This window comes from Pseudophryne corroboree, chromosome 9 (genome assembly GCF_028390025.1).
Source record: "Pseudophryne corroboree isolate aPseCor3 chromosome 9, aPseCor3.hap2, whole genome shotgun sequence".
NCBI lineage: Eukaryota > Metazoa > Chordata > Amphibia > Anura > Myobatrachidae > Pseudophryne > Pseudophryne corroboree.
The window spans coordinates 217,516,545-217,540,688 of NC_086452.1; the positions used below are offsets into that span (position 1 = coordinate 217,516,545).

Genomic DNA, 24,144 nt, shown 5'->3' on the forward strand with positions numbered 1-24,144 from the left:
TCCCTTTATAGCTGCTGTTATTATCAAAACTGCGCCAAATTAGTGCCCCCCCTCTCTTTTTTACCCTTTTCTGTAGTGCAAGACTGCAGGGGAGAGTCAGGGAGACATCCTTCCAGCGGAGCTGTGATGGAAAATGGCGCCCGTGTGCTGAGGAGATAGGCTCCGCCCCCTTCTCGGCGGCCTTTTCTCCCGCTTTTTGCTGTATTCTGGCAGGGGATAAAATACATCCATATAGCCCCGGGGGTTATATGTGGTGTATTTTCGCCAGCCAAGGTGTTTAACATTGCTGCTCAGGGCGCCCCCCCCTAGCGCCCTGCACCCTCAGTGACCGGAGTGTGAAGTGTGCCTGAGGAGCAATGGCGCACAGCTGCAGTGCTGTGCGCTAACTTGTTGAAGACTGATGTCTTCTGCCGCCGATTTTTCCGGACCTCTTCTTGCTTCTGGCTCTGTAAGGGGGCCGGCGGCGCGGCTCTGGGACCGGACTCCGAGGCTGGGCCTGTGTTCGGTCCCTCTGGAGCTAATGGTGTCCAGTAGCCTAAGAAGCCCAAGCTGGTTGCAAGCAGGCAGGTTCGCTTCTTCTCCCCTTAGTCCCTCGATGCAGTGAGCCTGTTGCCAGCAGGTCTCACTGAAAATAAAAAACCTAAAACTAAAACTTTTTCTAAGAAACTCAGGAGAGCCTCCTAGAATGCACCCTTCTCGGCCGGGCACAAAAATCTAACTGAGGCTTGGAGGAGGGTCATAGGGGGAGGAGCCAGTGCACACCGGGTAGTCCTAAAGCTTTTACTTTTGTGCCCAGTCTCCTGCGGAGCCGCTATTCCCCATGGTCCTTACGGAGTTCCCAGCATCCACTAGGACGTCAGAGAAATCCTATTTTCAGAATGGATTGAAGTTTGCATAACTGTCTGGGAGAGGTAGAGCCTAACACCAGAATAGTAATCTTTTAGTCTTGTTAGAGAACCTGACACTAGAGGGATCCACCAAAGGTGGGATTTCCCATTTAGATCTATCCACAGCCAGCAGTGGATAAAACGAAGAAATCTGGAACTTGCAATCTTAATGCACCGTTGCAGTTGACAGTAGATTCTTGAGGAAAAAAAATAAAGTTAACTGGCTGTTTACATTTCCTCATGACGAGAGACTTCCTGAATCTTCATAAAGTCAAAGTCCGAGACATGCAAAACCTGGCGGATGAGCTTGATTAAGACTACTACCCCTTGAACATCAGCAAAATTCTCTTCCGTAACCAAAGAGATCCAGTTCATCTTCAGATAAACCGCCGAATTTGATTCCTCCACAGAATCAAGGAAATATGGAAGCCTCTGCTTTTGAGGACCACTCTGGCCTGTCAAACCCACTGAACCTCTGGAGGAAGAGTCAAGTAGTTGCTGTAGGGTTGAAGAGACATGCACCAACCCTTTCACAGAGCAGACCAAGCCCCGAGTTCCGGGAGGATCAACAGGTTAAGAAGGCAAAATGGGTGGACCTTCATGGACTAACCCAGTGGTTGGCACTCCAGAGGGTCCCACTATCACAGGGCTAACAGACAATTATTGAGAAAGAGCCGACAACGCCCCGGCAAGTGTTGCTGCCCAAGTAGTATGTCCACAGTCGTGACACTCCGGTCTCTGCAGCGTAAAACGAGCAAAATGTCCCCTCCCCAGTCAGATCAGATTGTACGTGAGGAAATTTGGTTTTACACTTTGCACAGGCAAAACACAGAAGAAAGGAATGCATCATCATCATTTTAATAAAAAACATACCTTGACACAATTCTTGTCCGGATTGGTGTTGCTTGAAGAGCGCCAAACCCATGACCTGGAGTACTGCTCATGAGCTGTTTGCAGAGATTCCTGGCTGTGTCCATTTTGTGCTTCCGTGCTGTCAGCCTGTAAATGCTACAGATCCGATCCATAGCTTTAGGGATGGCACGTATCTCCTGAAGAAAGGAAATGCATTCTTTAGGTTTTTAAACTACTCCAGTGCAGCAGCATTTTAAAACATCCAAGATTAACTGGCAAAATGACAGGCCTGTATGAGGTGTTGTGGGCACCCTTAATGATTTTTGAAAAGTTGGCTCCTATGCCCTGATATTTTAAATCATGTACTTCCTTACAAATAAGAATGGCAAACTGCCAGCACACAGGAAGCTAATCTAAGAGTCTTCAGTTGAGTTTTGCAAATGTACTAGTATATACAAATAATGGCAATCTCCTGTTTGAGAACAAGGTATATACTGTATGATATATCACTGAAAAGAAATGTTATCAATACACCTACCCGAGCTCTCTGCGAATTTAGTGCAAAGATTGCTAAAAGGCAGCAGGTCTTGGTAAAAATACTGCCCCCTTTGTCAGATACTTTGTCTCCAGCTTTCTCCCTGTAGATCTGCATCAAATCCAGGAGACTTTCCACAGAGTTATTCACTTCATAGACAGCCAATACTGTTCTTTCGTACTGTAAGCGGATCAGAAAAACCTCAGTTACCTGACAGACTGGATTGCTTAGAGGACTAAAAACAAAAACTTTAAAACAAGTAAAAAAAATAAGATTTTACTCACCGGTAAATCTATTTCTCGTAGTCCTTAGTGGATGCTGGGAACTCCGTAAGGACCATGGGGGATAGCGGCTCCGCAGGAGACTGGGCACAATTAAAGAAAGCTTTAGGTCACCTGGTGTGCACTGGCTGCTCCCACTATGACCCTCCTCCAAGCCTCAGTTAGGACACTGTGCCCGGACGAGCTGACATAATAAGGAAGGATTTTGAATCCCGGGTAAGACTCTTACCAGCCACACCAATCACACTGTACAACTCGTGATACAATACCCAGTTTAACAGTATGAAAACAACTGAGCCTCTCAACAGATGGCTCAACAATAACCGTTTAGTTAACAGTAACTATGTACAAGTATTGCAGACAATCCGCACTTGGGACGGGCGCCCAGCATCCACTACGGACTACGAGAAATAGATTTACCGGTGAGTAAAATCTTATTTTCTCTGACGTCCTAGTGGATGCTGGGAACTCCGTAAGGACCATGGGGATTATACCAAAGCTCCCAAACGGGCGGGAGAGTGCGGATGACTCTGCAGCACCGAATGAGAGAACTCCAGGTCCTCAGCCAGGGTATCAAATTTGTAGAATTTTGCAAACGTGTTTGCCCCTGACCAAGTAGCAGCTCGGCAAAGTTGTAAAGCCGAGACCCCTCGGGCAGCCGCCAAAGATGAGCCCACCTTCCTTGTGGAATGGTCTTTTACTGATTTAGGATGCGGTAGTCCAGCCGCAGAATGCGCCTGCTGAATTGTGCTACAAATCCAGCGAGCAATAGTCTGCTTAGAAGCAGGAGCACCCAGCTTGTTGGGTGCATACAGGATAAATAGCGAGTCAGTTTTCCTGACTCCAGCCGTCCTGGAAACATAAATTTTCAAGGCCCTGACTACGTCCAGTAACTTGGAGTCCTCCAAGTCCCTAGTAGCCGCAGGCACCACGATAGGTTGGTTCAAGTGAAAAGCTGATACCACCTTAGGAAGAAACTGGGGACGAGTCCTCAATTCTGCCCTATCCATATGGAAAATCAGATAAGGGCTTTTACATGACAAAGCCGCCAATTCTGACACACGCCTGGCCGAAGCCAAGGCCAATAACATGACCACTTTCCACGTGAGATATTTTAGATCCACGGTCTTAAGTGGCTCAAACCAATGTGATTTTAAGAAACTCAACACCACGTTGAGATCCCAAGGTGCCACTGGAGGCACAAACGGGGGCTGAATATGCAGCACTCCCTTCACAAACGTCTGAACTTCAGGCAATGAAGCCAGTTCTTTCTGGAAGAAAATCGACAGAGCCGAGATCTGTACCTTAATGGAGCCTAATTTCAGGCCCATAGTCACTCCTGTTTGTAGGAAATGCAGAAATCGACCTAGTTGAAATTCCTCTGTTGGGGCCTTTTCGGCCTCACACCAAGCAACATATTTCCGCCATATGCGGTGATGATGCTTTGCAGTTACATCTTTCCTGGCTTTAATCAGCGTAGGAATGACTTCCTCCGGAATGCCCTTTTCCTTCAGGATCCGGCGTTCAACCGCCATGCCGTCAAACGCAGCCGCGGTAAGTCTTGGAACAGACAGGGCCCCTGCTGCAGCAGGTCCTGTTTGAGCGGCAGAGGCCATGGGTCCTCTGAGATCATCTCTTTAAGTTCTGGGTACCACGCTCGCCTTGGCCAGTCCGGAACCACGAGTATTGTTCTTACTCCTCGTTTTCTTATTATTCTCAGTACCCTTGGTATGAGAGGCAGAGGAGGGAACACATAAACTGACTGGTACACCCACGGTGTCACCAGAGCGTCCACAGCTATCGCCTGAGGGTCCTTTGACCTGGCGCAATATCTCTCTAGTTTTTTGTTGAGGCGGGACGCCATCATGTCCACTTGTGGACGTTCCCATCGATTTACAATCAGCGTGAAGACTTCTGGATGAAGTCCCCACTCTCCCGGGTGGAGGTCGTGCCTGCTGAGAAAGTCTGCTTCCCAGTTGTCCACTCCCGGAATGAACACTGCCGACAGTGCTAGTACGTGATTTTCCGCCCATCGGAGAATCCTTGTGGCTTCTGCCATTGCCATCCTGCTTCTCGTGCCGCCCTGTCGATTTACATGGGCGACTGCCGTGATGTTGTCTGACTGGATCAGTACCGGCTGGTTTTGAAGCAGAGGCCTTGCCTGACTTAGGGCGTTGTAAATGGCCCTTAGTTCCAGAATATTTATGTGTAGGGAAGTCTCCTGACTCGACCATAGTCCTTGGAAGTTTCTTCCCTGTGTGACTGCCCCCCAGCCCCGAAGGCTGGCATCCGTGGTCACCAGGACCCAGTCCTGTATGCCGAATCTGCGGCCCTCTAGAAGATGGGCCCTTTGCAGCCACCACAGCAGAGACACCCTGGTTCTTGGAGACAGGGTTATCAGGCGATGCATCTGAAGATGCGATCCGGACCACTGGTCCAACAGGTCCCACTGAAAGATTCTGGCATGGAACCTGCCGAAAGGAATTGCTTCGTAAGAAGCCACCATCTTTCCCAGGACCCGCGTGCAGTGATGCACCGATACCTGTTTCGGTTTCAGGAGGTCTCTGACTAGAGATGACAGCTCCTTGGCTTTCTCCTCCGGGAGAAACACTTTTTTCTGGACTGTGTCCAGGATCATACCCAGGAACAGTAGACGTGTCGTCGGAACCAGCTGTGATTTTGGAATATTCAGAATCCAACCGTGCTGGTGTAGCACCTCCTGAGATAGTGCTACTCCCACCAACAACTGCTCCTTGGACCTCGCCTTTATTAGGAGATCGTCCAAGTACGGGATAATTAAAACTCCCTTTCTTCGAAGGAGTATCATCATTTCCGCCATTACTTTGGTAAACACCCTCGGTGCCGTGGAGAGTCCGAACGGCAGCGTCTGGAATTGGTAATGGCAATCCTGTACCACAAATCTGAGGTACTCCTGGTGAGGATAGTAAATGGGGACATGCAGGTAAGCATCCTTGATGTCCAGGGATACCATGTAATCCCCCTCGTCCAGGCTTGCAATAACCGCCCAGAGCGATTCCATCTTGAACTTGAATTTTTTTTATGTATGTGTTCAAGGATTTCAAATTTAAAATGGGTCTCACCGAACCGTCCGGTTTCGGTACCACAAACAGTGTGGAATAGTAACCCCGTCCTTGTTGAAGTAGGGGCACCTTGACTATCACCTGCTGGGAATACAGCTTGTGAATTGCCTCTAGCACCGCCTCCCTGCCTGAGGGAGTTGTCGGTAAGGCAGATTTTAGGAACCGGTGGGGTGGAGACGCCTCGAATTCCAGTTTGTACCCTTGAGATACTATTTGCAGGATCCAGGGATCCACCTGTGAGCGAGCCCACTGATCGCTGAAATTTTTGAGGCGGCCCCCCACCGTACCTGGCTCCGTCTGTGGAGCCCCACCGTCATGCGGCGGACTTGGAAGAAGCGGGGGGAGGACTTTTGCTCCTGGGAACCTGCTGTTTGTTGCAGCCTTTTTCCCCTACCTCTGGACAGAAAGGACCCGCCTTTTCCACGCCTGTTTTTCTGAGTCCGAAAGGACTGGACTTGATAAAACGGCGCCTTTTTAGGCTGTGAGGGAACATGGGGTAAAAATGCTGACTTCCCAGCAGTTGCTGTGGAAACTAGGTCCGAGAGACCATCCCCGAATAACTCCTCACCCTTATAAGGCAAAACTTCCATGTGCCTTTTTGAATCTGCATCCCCTGTCCACTGGCGAGTCCATAAGCCTCTCCTAGCAGAAATGGACCATGCACTTATTCTAGATGCCAGCCGGCAGATCTCCCTCTGTGCATCTCTCACGTATAAGACTGAGTCTTTAATGTGCTCTGTGGTTAGCAGAATAGTGTCCCTGTCTAGGGTGTCAATATTTTCTGACAGGGAATCTGACCACGCAGCGGCAGCGCTGCACATCCACGCTGACGCAATAGCAGGTCTAAGTATAATGCCTGAGTGTGTATATACAGACTTCAGGATAGCCTCCTGCTTTCTATCAGCAGGCTCCTTGAGGGCGGCCGTATCCGGAGACGGTAGTGCCACCTTTTTAGACAAACGTGTGAGCGCTTTATCCACCCTAGGTGGTGTTTCCCAACGTGACCTATCCTCTGGGGGAAAAGGGAACGCCATAAGTAACTTCTTAGAGATTACCAATCTTTTATCAGGGAAAGCCCACGCTTCTTCACACACTTCATTTAATTCTTCTGATGGGGGAAAGACTACGGGTAGTTTTTTCTCCCCAAACATAATACCCTTTTTAGTGGTACCTGGGTTTATATCAGAAATGTGTAACACCGCTTTCATTGCTTCAATCATGCAACAAATGGCCTTAGTGGACATTAGACTAGACTCATCGTCATCGACACTGGTGTCAGTATCCGTGTCGACATCCGCGTCTGCCATCTGAGGTAGCGGGCGTTTTAGAGCCCCCGATGGCCTTTGAGACGCCTGGACAGGCACGAGCTGAGAAGCCGGCTGTCCCGCATTTGGCATGTCGTCAAATTTTTTGTGTAAGGAGTCGACGCATGCACGCAATTCCTTCCATAAGTCCATCCACTCAGGTGTCTGCCCCGCAGGGGGTGACATCCCCTTCTATATGCAACTGCTCCGCCTCCACCTCATTATCCTCATCAAACATGTCGACACAGCCGTACCGACACACCGCACACACACAGGGAATGCTCTAACAGAGGACAGGACCCACAAAAGCCCTTTGGGGAGACAGAGTGAGAGTATGCCAGCACACACCAGAGCGCTATATAATGCAGGGACTAACTGAATTATGTCCCCTATAGCTGCTGTTATATATACTGCGCCCAAATTTAGTGCCCCCCCTCTCTTTTTTACCCTTTTCTGTAGTGTAGACTGCAGGAGAGAGCCAGGGAGCTTCCTTCCAGCGGAGCTGTGAGGGAGAAATGGCGCCAGTGTGCTGAAGGAGATAGCTCCGCCCCTTTTTCGCGGACTATTCTCCCGCTTTTTTCTGGATTCTGGCAGGGGTAATCATCACATATATAGCCTCTGGGGCTATATATTGTGGTATTTTTGCCAGCCAAGGTCTTTTTATTGCTGCTCAGGGCGCCCCCCCCTAGCGCCCTGCACCCTCAGTGACCGGAGTGTGAAGTGTGTATGAGGAGCAATGGCGCACAGCTGCAGTGCTGTGCGCTACCTTGGTGAAGACTGATGTCTTCTGCCGCCGATTTTCCGGACCTCTTCTTGCTTCTGGCTCTGTAAGGGGGACGGCGGCGCGACTCCGGGACCGAACACCAAGGCCAGTTCCATGCGGTCGGTCCCTCTGGAGCTAATGGTGTCCAGTAGCCTAAGAAGCCCAAGTTAGCTGCAAGCAGGTAGGTTCGCTTCTTCTCCCCTTAGTCCCTCGCTGCAGTGAGCCTGTTGCCAGCAGGTCTCACTGTAAAATAAAAAACCTAAATATATACTTTCTTCCTAGAAGCTCAGGAGAGCCCCTAGTGTGCATCCAACCTCGGCCGGGCACAAAATCTAACGGAGGCTTGGAGGAGGGTCATAGTGGGAGGAGCCAGTGCACACCAGGTGACCTAAAGCTTTCTTTAATTGTGCCCAGTCTCCTGCGGAGCCGCTATCCCCCATGGTCCTTACGGAGTTCCCAGCATCCACTAGGACGTCAGAGAAAAAAGTTTATTTGCAATCATATTTTGACAATTTAAACCCTAGTAAACATCACAAGTAAATAAAAATGTAAATATTTAAATTAAACATAACAGGATAAAAAAAGGAAAGCCACAACAGACAAAAGGGCCCTACACACTGGCCGACCCGCCGCCGAGCTGCCCGACGGCGGATACGGCCGACGAGCGACCCGGCGGCGGGGGGGCAGTGACGGGGGGAGTGAAGTTTCTTCACTCCCCCCCCGTCACCCGGCTGCATTGAAGTGCAGGCAAATATGGACGAGATCGTCCATATTGGCCTGCATGTACAGCCGACGGGGGACCAGCGATGAACGAGCGCGGGGACGCGCATCGTTCATCGCTGGAGCCTCCACACTGAAAGATATGAACGAGTTCTCGTTCATTTCTGAACGAGATCGTTCATATCTTTCAAAAAAATCGGCCAGTGTGTAGGGCCTATAAAAGTAGACAACAGAGAAAAGTGTGCACCAGCCTAGTGAACCTTTAAAAAGGTATTTTGTTTTTTGTGGCAACACACCTGATTCTATCCTCTAACAAGAGTTGACAATCAACCATACTGATTTGCAGACGAAAGGTGCATAACGTACAGACTAAACGACGTCGCTCTATGGGCGATCTAGTGTTTCCCCTCCCGGGCCGGGTGGATGGCCGTACACACTGAGCGATATGACCATTCACATCGCTCAGTGACATCACGCAGCAGTGTGCCATGCAGGCATCGCCTGGATGACAGTCCAGATTGAGCATGCATGCACCGCCATCACCGAGGGTCATTAATGACCCGTGGTGCCATGCATCGGTCGGCGTCGCAGGCATACACATTTGCAGAGAAAGTGAACGTCGTCGCTCAGGAAGGGTGAAAAGGAGCTACGTTGTTCATTTTATCGGCAAGTGTGTATGCACATTAACAATTGCCTGACTTGGACAACAGCAATCCATAACTGTATGCCAGACGAAACAGCAGCAAAAATCCAACCCACTTACCTTAGACAAGTTAAGTAGGACTTGAATAGACAATTTGATCACTTCCATGCATGGGATGCTTCTGTTGCAGCTGCGGATCAGGGTAAAGATTATATTTACAGCACCACTCTGTGCCATGTTCTCACAGCACACAGAGGACAGTCTGGTGGCTACTTCTACAGGTTGAGGAAGAGATATAATATGGCAAGTATTAAGTATTATTATAGGTTATTCACAAAAAAACATGTTTAACAGGGTATATGTAATTTTGTATGTGTTGATTAAGGTAAAATCTAGGTGGTAGCCTTTAAATGAACAGAATAAATGCAAAATGCATAAAAACTAACTAATATACTGTCATCACCATGCTATAATAGAACAAATAGAGATTATTATCCTTTATTTATATGGCGCCACAAGGGTTCCGCAGCGCCCAATTACAGAGTACATAAATAATCAAACATAAAATAATCAAACAGGAAAACAGCAACTTACAGTTGACGACAGTATAGGACAAGTACAGGGTAAATAAACTTAGTTACATCAGCAGATGACACTGGAATAAGTATCAGGTGGCAGAAGACTGCTGGATGTGGTACAGTTGAAGATTATTAAAGTAAGACAAAGGATAAGCACATGAGGGAAGAGGGCCCTGCTCGTGAGTCTTATTATAGGACTAGTTATTTTTATGTTAGGACTAGTTATATTAACTATAATGTGTGCCTACGCACCATAACCCTGAATATCTTAATCCAATAGGAATTTATCTAACCCATTCTTAAAGGTGTTGACTGAGTCCGCCATTACCACTCTCTCAGACAGGGAATTCCAAACACGTATTGTCCTTACTGTGAAAAAACCTTTTCGCCATAATGTGCAGAAACTCCTCTCCTCTAACCTAAGCGAGTGACCACGTGTCCTCTGTGCTGATCTTATAGAAAACAGGTCCCTCTCAAGCTCTGTGTATTGACCCCTTATATATTTGTAGATGTTGATCATGTCCCCTCTTAGTCTCCTCTTTTCCAATGTAAACATGCCTAGCCTTGCAAGCCTTCCCTCGTATTCCAGCGTCTCCAAGCCCTTGATCAGTCTGGTCGCCCGCCTCTGAACCTTTTCTAGCTCCAGGATATCCTTTTTGTAATATGGTGCCCAAAATTGCACACAGTATTCAAGATGTGGCCTCACTAGTGATTTATATAATGGGAGTATAATACTCTCGTCCCTTGCATCAATTCCCCGTTTTATGCATGCTAGTATCTTATTAGCCTTCTTTGCTGCACTCCTACTTTGGGTACTGCTGCTTAATTTGTTATCTATGTGAACCCCTAAGTCTTTTTCCAGTACAGAATGTTGTTTTCTCCGTAAAGTGACCGGGAACCCCAATTAGTGCACTGTGTCCCCTTGCATGCACTTCGGGCAAGGTTACCATTCCCAATTGTAGTCCACGTGGATCATAAAGTATGAAAAAGTAAAAAAAAAAAAGTGAAAAACTCATGTCGACCTTTTCCCATGTTGATATAACGGCCGTGTTGATCTACTTCTGGTGTCGACCTAGTCAGTCGACAGACAGGCGCAGTGCCGTAACTAGACTTTTCAGCGCTGTGTGCAATTAACCGCAACGGCGCCCCCCCCCTTGTCATGTTTTGAAATTAATGCTACCTCTCCCCCCCCCCCCCCTCCCTATAATTCATACACCGCTAGTTACGCCACTGCCAGAGCGGCAACTAGACATTTTGGTGCCCTCTGCCAGAAAGAGAATTGCTCCCCCTCCGTTAGCCACATTACACTGCATAGTTACATTACACAACACGGTAGCGTCCACCAGTCACATTACACTGCACGGTAGCGTCCACCAGTCACATTACACTGCACGGTAGCGTCCACCAGTCACATTACACTGCACGGTAGCGTCCACCAGTCACATTACACCGCACGGTAGCGTCCACCAGTTACATTACACCGCACGGTAGCGTCCACCAGTCACATTACACAGCACGGTAGTGTCCGCCAGTTACATTACACCTCACGGTAGCGTCCACCAGTTACATTACACCGCACGGTAGCGTCCACCAGTTACACTACACCGCACGGCAGCATTCATTAGTCACATTACACCAGACAGTAATGCTCCAAATATATATATAGTTTTATACCATAGCAGAAGAATATTTACACACAATATTATGTATTCAATTTACAGGGGACATTACATAAATGTATATGCAGTTTTGGGGTTTGTTTCTTTACAAAATCTCTACACTAGTAGTTTATCTAAAAAGTCACTGAGAGAAAGTCCAGAATTTCCAAACACAAGAAAAGTATTTCTTAACGTTGTTTTACTGAAATAAGTAGTAATTAGCAGCACATACCTAAAAATAAGAATTTACTCACCGGTAATTCTATTTCTCGTAGTCCGTAGTGGATGCTGGGGACTCCGTAAGGACCATGGGGATTAGCGGCTCTGCAGGAGACTGGGCACAACTATAAAGAAAGCTTTAGACTACTGGTGTGCACTGGCTCCTCCCACTAAGACCCTCCTCCAGACTTCAGTTAGGATACTGTGCCCGGAAGAGCTGACACAATAAGGAAGGATTTTGAATCCCCGGGTAAGACTCATACCAGCCACACCAATCACACCGTATAACTCGTGATACAATACCCAGTTAACAGTATGATAACAACTGAGCCTCTCAACAGATGGCTCAACAATAACCCTTTAGTTAAGCAATAACTATATACAAGTATTGCAGACTATCCGCACTTGGGATGGGCGCGCCCAGCATCCACTACGGACTACGAGAAATAGAATTACCGGTGAGTAAAATCTTATTTTCTCTAACGTCCTAGTGGATGCTGGGGACTCCGTAAGGACCATGGGGATTATACCAAAGCTCCCAAACGGGCGGGAGAGTGCGGATGACTCTGCAGCACCGAATGGGCAAACTCTAGGTCCTCCTCAGCCAGGGTGTCAAACTTGTAGAATTTAGCAAACGTGTTTGACCCCGACCAAGTAGCTGCCCGGCAAAGTTGAAGAGCCGAGACCCCTCGGGCAGCCGCCCAAGAAGAGCCCACCTTCCTCGTGGAATGGGCTTTCACTGATTTAGGATGCGGCAGTCCAGCCGCAGAATGTGCAAGCTGAATCGTACTACAGATCCAGCGAGCAATAGTCTGCTTTGAAGCAGGTGCACCCAACTTGTTGGGCGCATACAGGATAAAGAGCGAGTCAGTCTTTCTGACTCCAGCTGTCCTGGAAACATAGATTTTCAGGGCCCTGACTACGTCCAACAACTTGGAAGCCTCCAAGTCATTTGTAGCCGCAGGCACCACGATAGGTTGGTTCAGATGAAAAGCTGATACCACTTTGGGGAGAAACTGGGGACGAGTCCTCAATTCTGCCCTATCCATATGGAAAATCAGATAAGGGCTTTTACATGACAAAGCCGCCAATTCTGATACACGCCTGGCCGAAGCCAAGGCCAACAACATGACCACTTTCCACGTGAGATATTTCAAATCCACGGTTTTCAGTGGCTCAAACCAATGTGACTTTAGGAAATCCAACACCACGTTGAGATCCCAAGGTGCCACTGGAGGCACAAAAGGGGGCTGAATATGCAGCACTCCCTTAACAAAAGTCTGAACTTCAGGCAGTGAAGCCAGTTCTCTCTGGAAGAAAATCGATAGAGCCGAAATCTGGACCTTAATGGAACCCAATTTAAGGCCCATAGTCACCCCTGACTGTAGGAAGTGCAGGAAACGACCCAGCTGAAATTCCTCTGTTGGGGCCTTCCTGGCCTCACACCACGCAACATATTTTCGCCATATGCGGTGATAATGGTTTGCGGTAACTTCTTTCCTAGCTTTAATCAGCGTAGGAATGACTTCCTCCGGAATGCCCTTTTCCTTCAGGATCCGGTGTTCAACCGCCATGCCGTCAAACGCAGCAGCGGTAAGTCTTGGAACAGACAGGGCCCCTGCTGCAGCAGGTCTTGTCTGAGCGGTAGAGGCCATGGGTCCTCTGACAACATTTCTTGAAGTTCCGGGTACCAAGCTCTTCTTGGCCAATCCGGAACAATGAGTATAGTTCTTACTCCTCTTCTCCTTATTATCCTCAGTACCTTTGGTATGAGAGGAAGAGGAGGGAACACATAAACCGACCGGTACACCCACGGTGTCACTAGAGCGTCCACAGCTATCGCCTGCGGGTCTCTCGACCTGGCGCAATATTTTTCTAGCTTTTTGTTGAGGCGGGACGCCATCATGTCCACCTGTGGCCTTTTCCAACGGTTTACAATCATTTGAAAGACTTCTGGATGAAGTCCCCACTATCCCGGGTGGAGGTCGTGCCTGCTGAGGAAGTCTGCTTCCCAGTTGTCCACTCCCGGAATGAACACTGCTGACAGTGCTAACACGTGATTTTCCGCCCATCGGAGAATCCTTGTGGCTTCTGCCATTGCCGTCCTGCTTCTCGTGCCGCCCTGTCGATTTACATGGGCGACCGCCATGATGTTGTCTGACTGGATCAGTACCGGCTAGTTTTGAAGCAGGGGTTTTGCCTGACTTAGGGCATTGTAAATGGCCCTCAGTTCCAGAATATTTATGTGCAGGGAAGTCTCCTGACTTGACCATAGTCCTTGGAAGTTTCTTCCCTGTGTGACTGCCCCCCAGCCTCGAAGGCTGGCATCCGTGGTCACCAGGACCCAGTCCTGTATGCCGAATCTGCGGCCCTCTTGAAGATGAGCACTCTGCAGCCACCACAGCAGAGAGACCCTTGTCCTTGGAGACAGGGTTATCAGCCGATGCATCTGAAGATGCGATCCGGACCACTTGTCCAGCAGGTCCCACTGAAAGGTTCTTGCATGAAACCTGCCGAATGGAATCGCTTCGTAGGAAGCTACCATCTTTCCCAGGATCCGCGTGCAGTGATGCACCGACACCTGTTTTGGTTTTAGGAGGCCTCTGACTAGAGATGAAAGCTCCTTGGCCTTCTCCTCCGGGAGAAACACTTTTTTCTGTTCTGTGTCCAGAACCATCCCCAGGAACAGTAGACGTGTCATAGGGACCAGCTGTGACTTTGGAATGTTTAGAATCCAGCCGTGCTGTAGTAGCACCTCCCGAGATAGTGCTACCCCGACCAACAACTGCTCTCTGGACCTCGCCTTTATCAGGAGATCGTCCAAGTATGGGATAATTAAAACTCCCTTCTTTCGAAGGAGTATCATCGTTTCGGCCATTACCTTGGTAAAGACCCTCGGAGCCGTGGATAGACCGAACGGCAACGTCTGGAATTGGTAATGACAATCCTGTACCACAAATCTGAGGTACTCCTGGTGAGGATGGTAAATGAACTTGAATTTTTTTATATATGTGTTCAAGGATTTCAAATTTAAAATGGGTCTCACCGAACCGTCCGGTATCGGTACCACAAACATTGTGGAATAGTAACCCCGTCCTTGTTGAAGTAGGGGTACCTTTACTATCACCTGTTGTGAATACAGCTTGTGAATTGCCTGTAACACTGCCTCCCTGCCTGAGGGAGTGGTTGGCAAGGCAGATTTGAGGAAACGGCAGGGGGGAGACGTCTCGAATTCCAGCTTGTACCCCTGAGATACTATCTGAAAAATCCAGGGATCCACCCGTGAGCGAGCCCCCACTGATTGCTGAAATATTTGAGACGGGCCCCCACCGTACCTGGCTCCGCCTGTGAAGCCCCAGCGTCATGCTGTGGACTTAGAGGAAGCGGGGGAGGAATTTTGCTCCTGGGAACTGGCTGTATGCTGCAGCTTCTTTCCCCTACCTCTGCCTCTGGGCAGAAAGGACGCGCCTTTAACCCGCTTGCCCCTATTGGGCCGAAAGGACTGTACCTGATAATACGGTGCTTTCTTTGGTTGTGAGGGAACATGGGGTAAAAATGTAGACTTCCCAGCTGTTGCTGTGGAAACGAGGTCCGAGAGACCATCCCCGAACAACTCCTCACCCTTATAAGGCAGAACTTCCATGTGTCGTTTGGAATCTGCATCTCCTGTCCACTGCCGAGTCCATAACCCTCTCCTGGCAGAAATGGACATTGCACTAATTTTGGATGCAAAGCCGGCAAATATCCCTCTGTGCATCCCTCATGTATAAAAGTGCGTCTTTTATATGCTCTACGTTTAGCAATATAGTGTCCCTGTCTAGGGTATCTATATTTTCTGACAGGGAATCTGACCACGCAGCAGCAGCACTGCACATCCAGGCTGAAGCAATAGCCGGTCTCAGTATAACACCTGTGTGTGTATATATAGATTTCAGGATAGCCTCTTGCTTTCTATCAGCAGATTCCTTCAGGGCGGCCGTATCCGGAGACGGTAGCGCCACATTCTTTGACAAGCGTGTGAGCGCTTTATCCACCCTAGGGGATGTTTCCCAGCGTGACCTATCCTCTGGCGGGAAAGGGTACGCCATTAGTAACCTCTTAGAAATTACCAGCTTTTTATCAGGGGAAGCCCACGCTTCTTCACACACTTCATTTAACTCTTCAGATGGAGGAAAAGCTACTGGTAGTTTTTTCTCTCCAAACATAATACCCTTTTTTGTGGTACCGGAGGTAACATCAGAAATGTGCAACACATTTTTCATTGCCTCAATCATGTAACGTGTGGCCCTATTGGAAGTTACATTAGTCTCATCGTCGTCGACACTGGAGTCAGTATCCGTGTCGACATCTGTGTCTGCCACCTGAGGTAGCGGGCGTTTTAGAGCCCCTGATGGCTTTTGAGACACCTGGGCAGGCACAGGCTGAGAAGCCGGCTGTCCCACATTTGGTATGTCGTCAAACCTTTTATGCAAGGAGTCGACACTGTCGCGTAATTCCTTCCACAGCACCATCCATTCAGGTGTCGACCCCGCAGGGGGTGACATCACGTTTACAGGCATTTGCTCCGCCTCCACATAAGCCTCCTCATCAAACATGTCGACACAGCCGTACCGACACACCGCAAACACACAGGGAATGCTCTGACAGAGGACAGGACCCCACAAAGCCCTTTGGGGAGACAGAGAGAGAGTATGCCAGCACACACCAGAGCGCTATATAACACAGGGATCCCACTATAAATGAGTGTTTTCCCTTATAGCTGCTTTTTTATATATATCTATACAGCGCCTAAATTTAGTGCCCCCCCCTCTCTTTTTTACCCTTCTGTAGTGTTCAGACTGCAGGGGAGAGCCAGGGAGCTTCCTTCCAGCGGAGCGGTGAGGGAAAAATGGCGCCAGTGTGCTGAGGGAGATGGCCCCGCCCCTTTTTCGGCGGACTTTCTCCCGCTTTTTCTGGAATACTGGCAGGGGTAATTTTACATCTATATAGCCTATAGGACTATATATGATGTAGATTTGCCAGCCAAGGTGTCATATATTGCCCTCAGGGCGCCCCCCCCCCCCCAGCGCCCTGCACCCATCAGTGACCGGAGCGTGAGGTGTACATGAGGAGCAATGGCGCACAGCTGCAGTGCTGTGCGCTACCTTGGTGAAGACCGAAGTCTTCTGCCGACGATTTTCCGGACCTCTTCGTTGCTTCTGGCTCTGTAAGGGGGACGGCGGCGCGGCTCCGGGAACGAACACCAAGGTCGGATCCTGCGGTCGATCCCTCTGGAGCTAATGGTGTCCAGTAGCCTAAGAAGCCCAAACTACCACCTGTTAGGTAGGTTCGCTTCTTCTCCCCTTAGTCCCTCGCTGCAGTGAGTCTGTTGCCAGCAGATCTCACTGTAAAATAAAAAACCTAAATATACTTTCTTTCTAGGAGCTCAGGAGAGCCCCTAATGTGCATCCAGCTCAGCCGGGCACAAGAATCTAACTGAAGTCTGGAGGAGGGTCTTAGTGGGAGGAGCCAGTGCACACCAGTAGTCTAAAGCTTTCTTTATAGTTGTGCCCAGTCTCCTGCGGAGCCGCTAATCCCCATGGTCCTTACGGAGTCCCCAGCATCCACTAGGACGTTAGAGAAATATAAGCAGCACTTGCACGAGGGGTGGGAGGGACGGAGGGAGAGACTTCACTTGCTGTGATAAGCAGCAGCTGCAGCCGTCGTCTCTCCTGTACACGGAAGCCAGTGTACAGTGCAGGAGAGCAGGAGGAGGGGGGACGGAGCAGAGCCCAGAAGCACACGGAGGAGAGACTCTCAGAAACAGATTGCCCAAGCACTTCCTGCTGTGCCTGTGATCTATATTAGCAGCGCTGCCTCCGGCGGGGAAGGAGCGGGGCGCAGCGCTACTAATATACTGTACACTATAGCGGGCAGCGCAGAAGCTAATCAGTGTGGATGCGGATGGTGCGCCCACAGCGCAATTGCGCTGTGTGCAATGCCCCCTTCGCACACACCTAGTTAGGGCACTGGATAGGCGTCAACTTAAGTGCTGTTGACCCAGAACCTGGATACCCTCTAGAATTCATAATACTATTAAAACACCACATAGAGACTCTGTAGGGCCTTGCAATTTGTTATCATTCAATTATTATAAATTATTCACTGCAGTGTTCTCCCAGGAACAATCTAACGGGTGTATTTTGCTACAGGGGTTTGCCGGCCAAAATCAGAGTCACGTTGCACTTATGTTACTGTGCCTGAAACATCCCCCGTATTTAAGAGGCAGGGCACAGTTGGACACAAGGAACACTGTAGAGAGAGGGTAGATGGAGAGAGCATGCAGCAAGTGGGAAATATTTCTTGCAAAAGAGTCTTTAAAATTTGTATCTGTGTCCAGCCAAATTACACTGCAGATTGTGAGTGTGTGTGTGTGTGACACCCCCTACCCTCTGCAGTGTAATACCCCCTGGAGCCTGCTGCTGGGATAACTACATCTCCCAGCAGCCCTTGCACCTCCCAGCACTCCCAACAAGCCGGTCCCCAGTGGCAAGATGGAGGGTAGAACACCAGAAGCCCAGGAGACCACCAGATAGATGTTTTTGGGGGGTTTTCGTCACACTGCAGGGTTTTTCAGTGCTGAAAACCTCGCAACCACTTTTTTTTTTAAATTTTATATTGGATACTGCAAGTATTGGGATTTACCTCACTTCCAATTGGATTCCCCCCTAAAAGCTACATGGCTGGCCACATTTGCTGGGAAGAATACTGCACATGTGCCATACGATATACCCTTGTCAGTCAGTGTAGTTTAGAAAGGATTGGTAGCATATGCCTCCAATAGTACATGTGGACTGTACTTTGATAAGACGGTATAAAAAAGGCCTGATAAGCACTTAAACAGTAGTCAAACAAATCAGGAAAAGGTTACAGAGCAGTGTGGGAACACGGAAACCCCACCTTGATCACGAGCTTTATAATTGTTCTAAAGATATTTTATGCAGATGAAAAAATCCATCATTCACTTAGGAACCAGACCATGAAAGATTTAAAAGTATCTCCTGCTGCCACTATTAGACGAGAGAATAAGACATGTTCCCAGCCAACAACAAACTAATAAAAAATAACAGCCTCAGGACCTGCTGCATACTAAACAGACTACAGCCAGCACTAGCCAAAGCAGGATATTTCTTACAAGCAAGACCGTTTTCTTTTGGCCAAGTTAAACACCCAATGAGAAGAACAATGATTTCACTGCACAATTAAACAGAGAACCCGGAATTCCAAGGGGGAGATTCAAATGTTTGAAAACTCAGGTCTGGTATTTCCTATCTAATAGACAGGAAAAAACAGACACCCAACCGACTTTTCAAACATTTGAATTCCACCCCAAGAGTTCTCTTAACTTTGTGGCATTTCTAGGGGACACATGTACCCATAAATTGCAGCAGAACCATAGATTGGTACTTGAAAAAGATTGTAAGGGGCAGGCTTAACAGAAACACAATCCTGGTGTATTGCTGGTGTTGTATAGGATCTGGCCAACAAAATACAACAGCCCTTATTTATACTGTATTTAGACTTAATTTATACCCTGCTTGTCACTTCAGAAACCATCAAATCTGTAATTACTATCGGAGAGAATAGTGAATGCTGAACCTCCTGTGCCATATCTATGACACATTACAATGGAATGCAGTCACCATCCCGACCCGGGATTCCGGCCGCCAGAATGCCTGCAGGGGGCCCAGGACTATTCCCACTTGTGGGGTGCTTTGTTACGCTTGCCCCCCTGCCGGCATTCTGGCGGCCGGGATCCCGGCGTCGGTATGCTGACCGCCGGGATCCCAGCTGCCGGTCACGCAAACCTAACCCATCAAACCTAACAGATCAGTAGTAGAAATGCGATCAGTTGTAGTAGCTGAACCTATTTCATCTTCTAGTTCTAGAGCAAAAAGGCTTTGCCATTACATTGTGCCAAACACTTTTTTTTTTTTTTCTCCCAAAGTAGCACAATGCATGTTACCCATTATTTACAATGTACATTATGCCCACGTGTTCATACATTTTTTGGTACCCTTACAGCTCATTGAAACAATGCTTTATTCCACCTGACAAGTTATGAAATTAAAGATATTGTCTTATGCATACCATCATATCATTAGTATGTCACAGAATAAAGCAAAGAAAATGTTAGGCAAGATAAATCATTGCTTTCCCTGCAAAAATGTTCTTAAATAGCCTGCACATATTTGTTGGTACTCCTTAGAAAAGGTAATAAACAATTGGATTATAGTGATATTTCAAACTAATTTATTTCTTGAATTAGCATCACACATCTCCAATCTTCTAACCAGTCATACAGCCTATTTAAAAAGGAGAAAAGTAGTAAAGTTGCAGTTTGGTACCATCGTGTGCACTACACTGAACACGGACCAGAGAACGCTAAGCAGAGAATTATCGGAGGAGATCAGAAAGAGAATTATAGACAAGCATGTTAAAAAGTAAAAGGCTATAAGACCATCTCCAAGCAGCTTTATATTCCTGTGACTAAAGTTGCAAATATTAAGTTTAACGTCCATGAGACCGTCCCCAACCTTCCTGAAAGTGGCTACAAGAGGAATAATCGACCCCAGATTAAAAAAAGAAGCTTAGTGAGAAGAGTAGAAGAAAAAAAAATAAGAATTTACTTACCGATAATTCTATTTCTCATAGTCCGTAGTGGATGCTGGGAACTCCGAAAGGACCATGGGAATAGCGGCTCCGCAGGAGACTGGGCACAAAAGTAAAAGCTTTAGGACTACCTGGTGTGCACTGGCTCCTCCCCCTATGACCCTCCTCCAAGCCTCAGTTAGGATACTGTGCCCGGACGAGCGTACACAATAAGGAAGGATCTTGAATCCCGGGTAAGACTCATACCAGCCACAACAATCACACTGTACAACCTGTGATCTGAACCCAGTTAACAGCATGATAACAGAGGAGCCTCTGAAAAGATGGCTCACAACAATAATAACCCGATTTTTGTAACAATAACTATGTACAAGTATTGCAGACAATCCGCACTTGGGATGGGCGCCCAGCATCAACTACGGACTATGAGAAATAGAATTATCGGTAAGTAAATTCTTATTTTCTCTGACGTCCTAGTGGATGCTGGGAACTCCGAAAGGACCATGGGGATTATACCAAAGCTCCCAAACGGGCGGGAGAGTGCGGATGACTCTGCAGCACCGAAATGAGAGAACTCCAGGTCCTCCTCATCCAGGGTATCAAATTTGTAGAATTTAGCAAACGTGTTTGCCCCTGAACAAATAGCTGCTCGGCAAAGTTGTAAAGCCAAGACCCCTCGGGCAGCCGCCCAAGATGAGCCCACTTTCCTTGTGGAATGGGCTTTTACAGATTTTGGCTGTGGCAGGCCTGCCACAGAATGTGCAAGCTGAATTGTACTACAAATCCAACGAGCAATAGTCTGCTTAGAAGCAGGAGCACCCAGCTTGTTGGGTGCATACAGGATAAACAGCGAGTCAGATTTTCTGACTCCAGCCGTCCTGGAAACATATATTTTCAGGGCCCTGACTACGTCCAGCAACTTGGAGTCCTCCAAGTCCCTAGTAGCCGCAGGTACCACAATAGGCTGGTTTAAGTGAAACGCTGAAACCACCTTAGGGAGAAATTGAGGACGAGTCCTCAATTCTGCCCTGTCCGTATGAAAAATTAGGTAAGGGCTTTTATAGGATAAAGCCGCCAATTCTGAGACACGCCTGGCTGAAGCCAGGGCTAACAGCATTACCACTTTCCATGAGGAGGCTGTATATGCAGTACCCCCTTGACAAACATCTGAACTTCAGGAACTGAAGCCAGTTCTTTCTGGAAGAAAATCGACAGGGCCGAAATTTGAACCTTAATGGACCCTAATTTTAGGCCCATAGACAGTCCTGTTTGCAGGAAATGCAGGAAACGACCCAGTTGAAATTCCTCTGTAGGGGCCTTCCTGGCCTCACACCACGCAACATATTTACGCCAAATACGGTGATAATGTTGCACAGTTACATCCTTCCTGGCTTTGATTAGGGTAGGGATGACTTCATCCGGAATGCCTTTTTCCTTCAGGATCCGGCGTTCAACCGCCATGCCGTCAAACGCAGCCGCGGCAAGTCTTGGAACAGACAGGGTCCCTGCTGGAGCAGGTCCTTTCTTAGAGGTAGAGGCCACGGGTCCTCCGTGAGCATCTCTTGAAGTTCCGGGTACCAAGTCCTTCTTGGCCAATCCGGAGCCACGAGTATAGTCCTTACTCCTCTCCTTCTTATGATTCTCAGTACCTTGGGTATGAGAGGCAGAGGAGGGAACACATACACTGACTGGTACACCCACGGTGATACCAGAGCGTCCACAGCTATTGCCTGAGGGTCCCTTGACCTGGCGCAATATCTGTCTAGTTTTTTGTTGAGGCGGGACGCTATCATGTCCACCTTTGGTTTTTCCCAACGGTTCACAATCATGTGGAAGACTTCTGGGTGAAGTCCCCACTCCCCCGGGTGGAGGTCGTGTCTGCTGAGGAAGTCTGCTTCCCAGTTGTCCACTCCCGGAATGAACACTGCTGACAGTGCTATCACATGATTTTCCGCCCAGCGAAGAATCCTTGCAACTTCCGTCATTGCCCTCCTGCTTCTTGTGCCGCCCTGTCTGTTTACGTGGGCGACTGCCGTGATGTTGTCCGACTGGATCAACACCAGCTGACCCTGAAGCAGAGGCCTTGCTTGACTTAGGGCATTGTAAATGGCCCTTAGTTCCAGGATATTTATGTGAAATGACGTTTCCATGCTTGACCACAAGCCCTGGAAATTTCTTCCCTGTGTGACTGCTCCCCAGCCTCTCAGGCTGGCATCCGTGGTCACCAGGACCCAGTCCTGAATGCCGAATCTGCGGCCCTCTAGAAGATGAGCACTCTGCAACCACCACAGGAGAGACACCCTTGTACTTGGAGACAGGGTTATCCGCTGATGCATCTGAAGATGCGATCCGGACCATTTGTCCAGCAGATCCCACTGAAAAGTTCTTGCGTGGAATCTGCCGAATGGAATCGCTTCGTAAGAAGCCACCATTATCCCAGGACCCTTGTGCATTGATGCACTGACACTTGGCCTGGTTTTAGGAGGTTCCTGACTAGCTCGGATAACTCCCTGGCTTTCTCCTCCGGGAGAAACACCTTTTTCTGGACTGTGTCCAGAATCATCCCTAGGAACAGCAGACGTGTCGTCGGAATCAGCTGCGATTTTGGAATATTTAGAATCCACCCGTGCTGTCGTAGTACTACTTGAGATAGTGCTACTCCGACCTCTAACTGTTCCCTGGACCTTGCCCTTATCAGGAGATCGTCCAAGTAAGGGATAATTAAGACGCCTTTTCTTCGAAGAAGAATCATCATTTCGGCCATTACCTTGGTAAAGACCCAGGGTGCCGTGGACAATCCAAACGGCAGCGTCTGAAACTGATAGTGACAGTTCTGTACCACAAACCTGAGGTACCCTTGGTGAGAAGGGCAAATTGGGACATGGAGGTAAGCATCCTTGATGTCCAGAGACACCATATAGTCCCCTTCTTCCAGGTTCGCTATCACTGCTCTGAGTGACTCCATCTTGAATTTGAACCTTTGTATGTAAGTGTTCAAGGATTTCAGATTTAAAATAGGTCTCACCGAGCCGTCCGGCTTCGGTACCACAAACAGCGTGGAATAATACCCCTTTCCCTGTTGTAGGAGGGGTACCTTGATTATCACCTGCTGGGAATACAGCTTGTGAATGGCTTCCAAAACCGCCTCCCTGTCGGAGGGAGACGTTGGTAAAGCAGACTTCAGGAACCGGCGAGGGGGAGACGTCTCGAATTCCAATTTGTACCCCTGAGATACTACCTGCAGGATCCAGGGGTCCACTTGCGAGTGAGCCCACTGCGCGCTGAAGTTCTTGAGACGGGCCCCCACCGTGCCTGAGTCCGCTTGTAAGGCCCCAGCGTCATGCTGAGGACTTGGCAGAAGCGGGGGAGGGCTTCTGTTCCTGGGAAGAGGCTGCCTGCTGCAGTCTTTTTCCCCTTCCTCTGCCCCGGGGCAGATATGAGTGGCCTTTTGCCCGCTTGCCCTTATGGGGACGAAAGGACTGAGCCTGAAAAGACTGTCTTTTTCTGCCGAGAGGTGACCTGGGGTAAAAAGGTGGATTTCCCAGCCGTTGCCGTGGCCACCAGGTCCGATAGACCGACCCCAAATAACTCCTCCCCTTTATACGGCAATACTTCCATATGCCGTTTGGAATCCGCATCACCTGACCACTGTCGCGTCCATAACCCTCTTCTGGCAGAAATGGACAGCGCACTTACTCTTGATGCCAGAGTGCAAATATCCCTCTGTGCATCTCGCATATATAGAAATGCATCCTTTAAATGCTCTATAGTCAATAATATACTGTCCCTGTCCAGGGTATCAATATTTTCAGTCAGGGAATCCGACCAAGCCACCCCAGCACTGCACATCCAGGCTGAGGCGATTGCTGGTCGCAGTATAATACCAGTATGTGTGTATATACTTTTTAGGATATTTTCCAGCTTCCTATCAGCTGGTTCCTTGAGGGCGGC

At 48.6% G+C, this 24,144-nt stretch overlaps 1 protein-coding gene across 1 annotated transcript in view; it reads right to left on the reverse strand.

Annotated features, from left to right (window-relative positions):
* ASPM (assembly factor for spindle microtubules) overlaps positions 1-24,144 on the reverse strand; it is a 330,682-nt gene that overhangs the window by 15,825 nt on the left and 290,713 nt on the right. The window contains exons 27-29 of the mRNA XM_063940119.1: positions 9,207-9,361; positions 2,278-2,454; positions 1,761-1,936 (exon numbers count right to left, since the gene is read on the reverse strand). Coding sequence (XP_063796189.1) covers positions 1,761-1,936; positions 2,278-2,454; positions 9,207-9,361 — 508 coding nt within the window. The remainder of the gene's footprint in view (positions 1-1,760; positions 1,937-2,277; positions 2,455-9,206; positions 9,362-24,144) is intronic.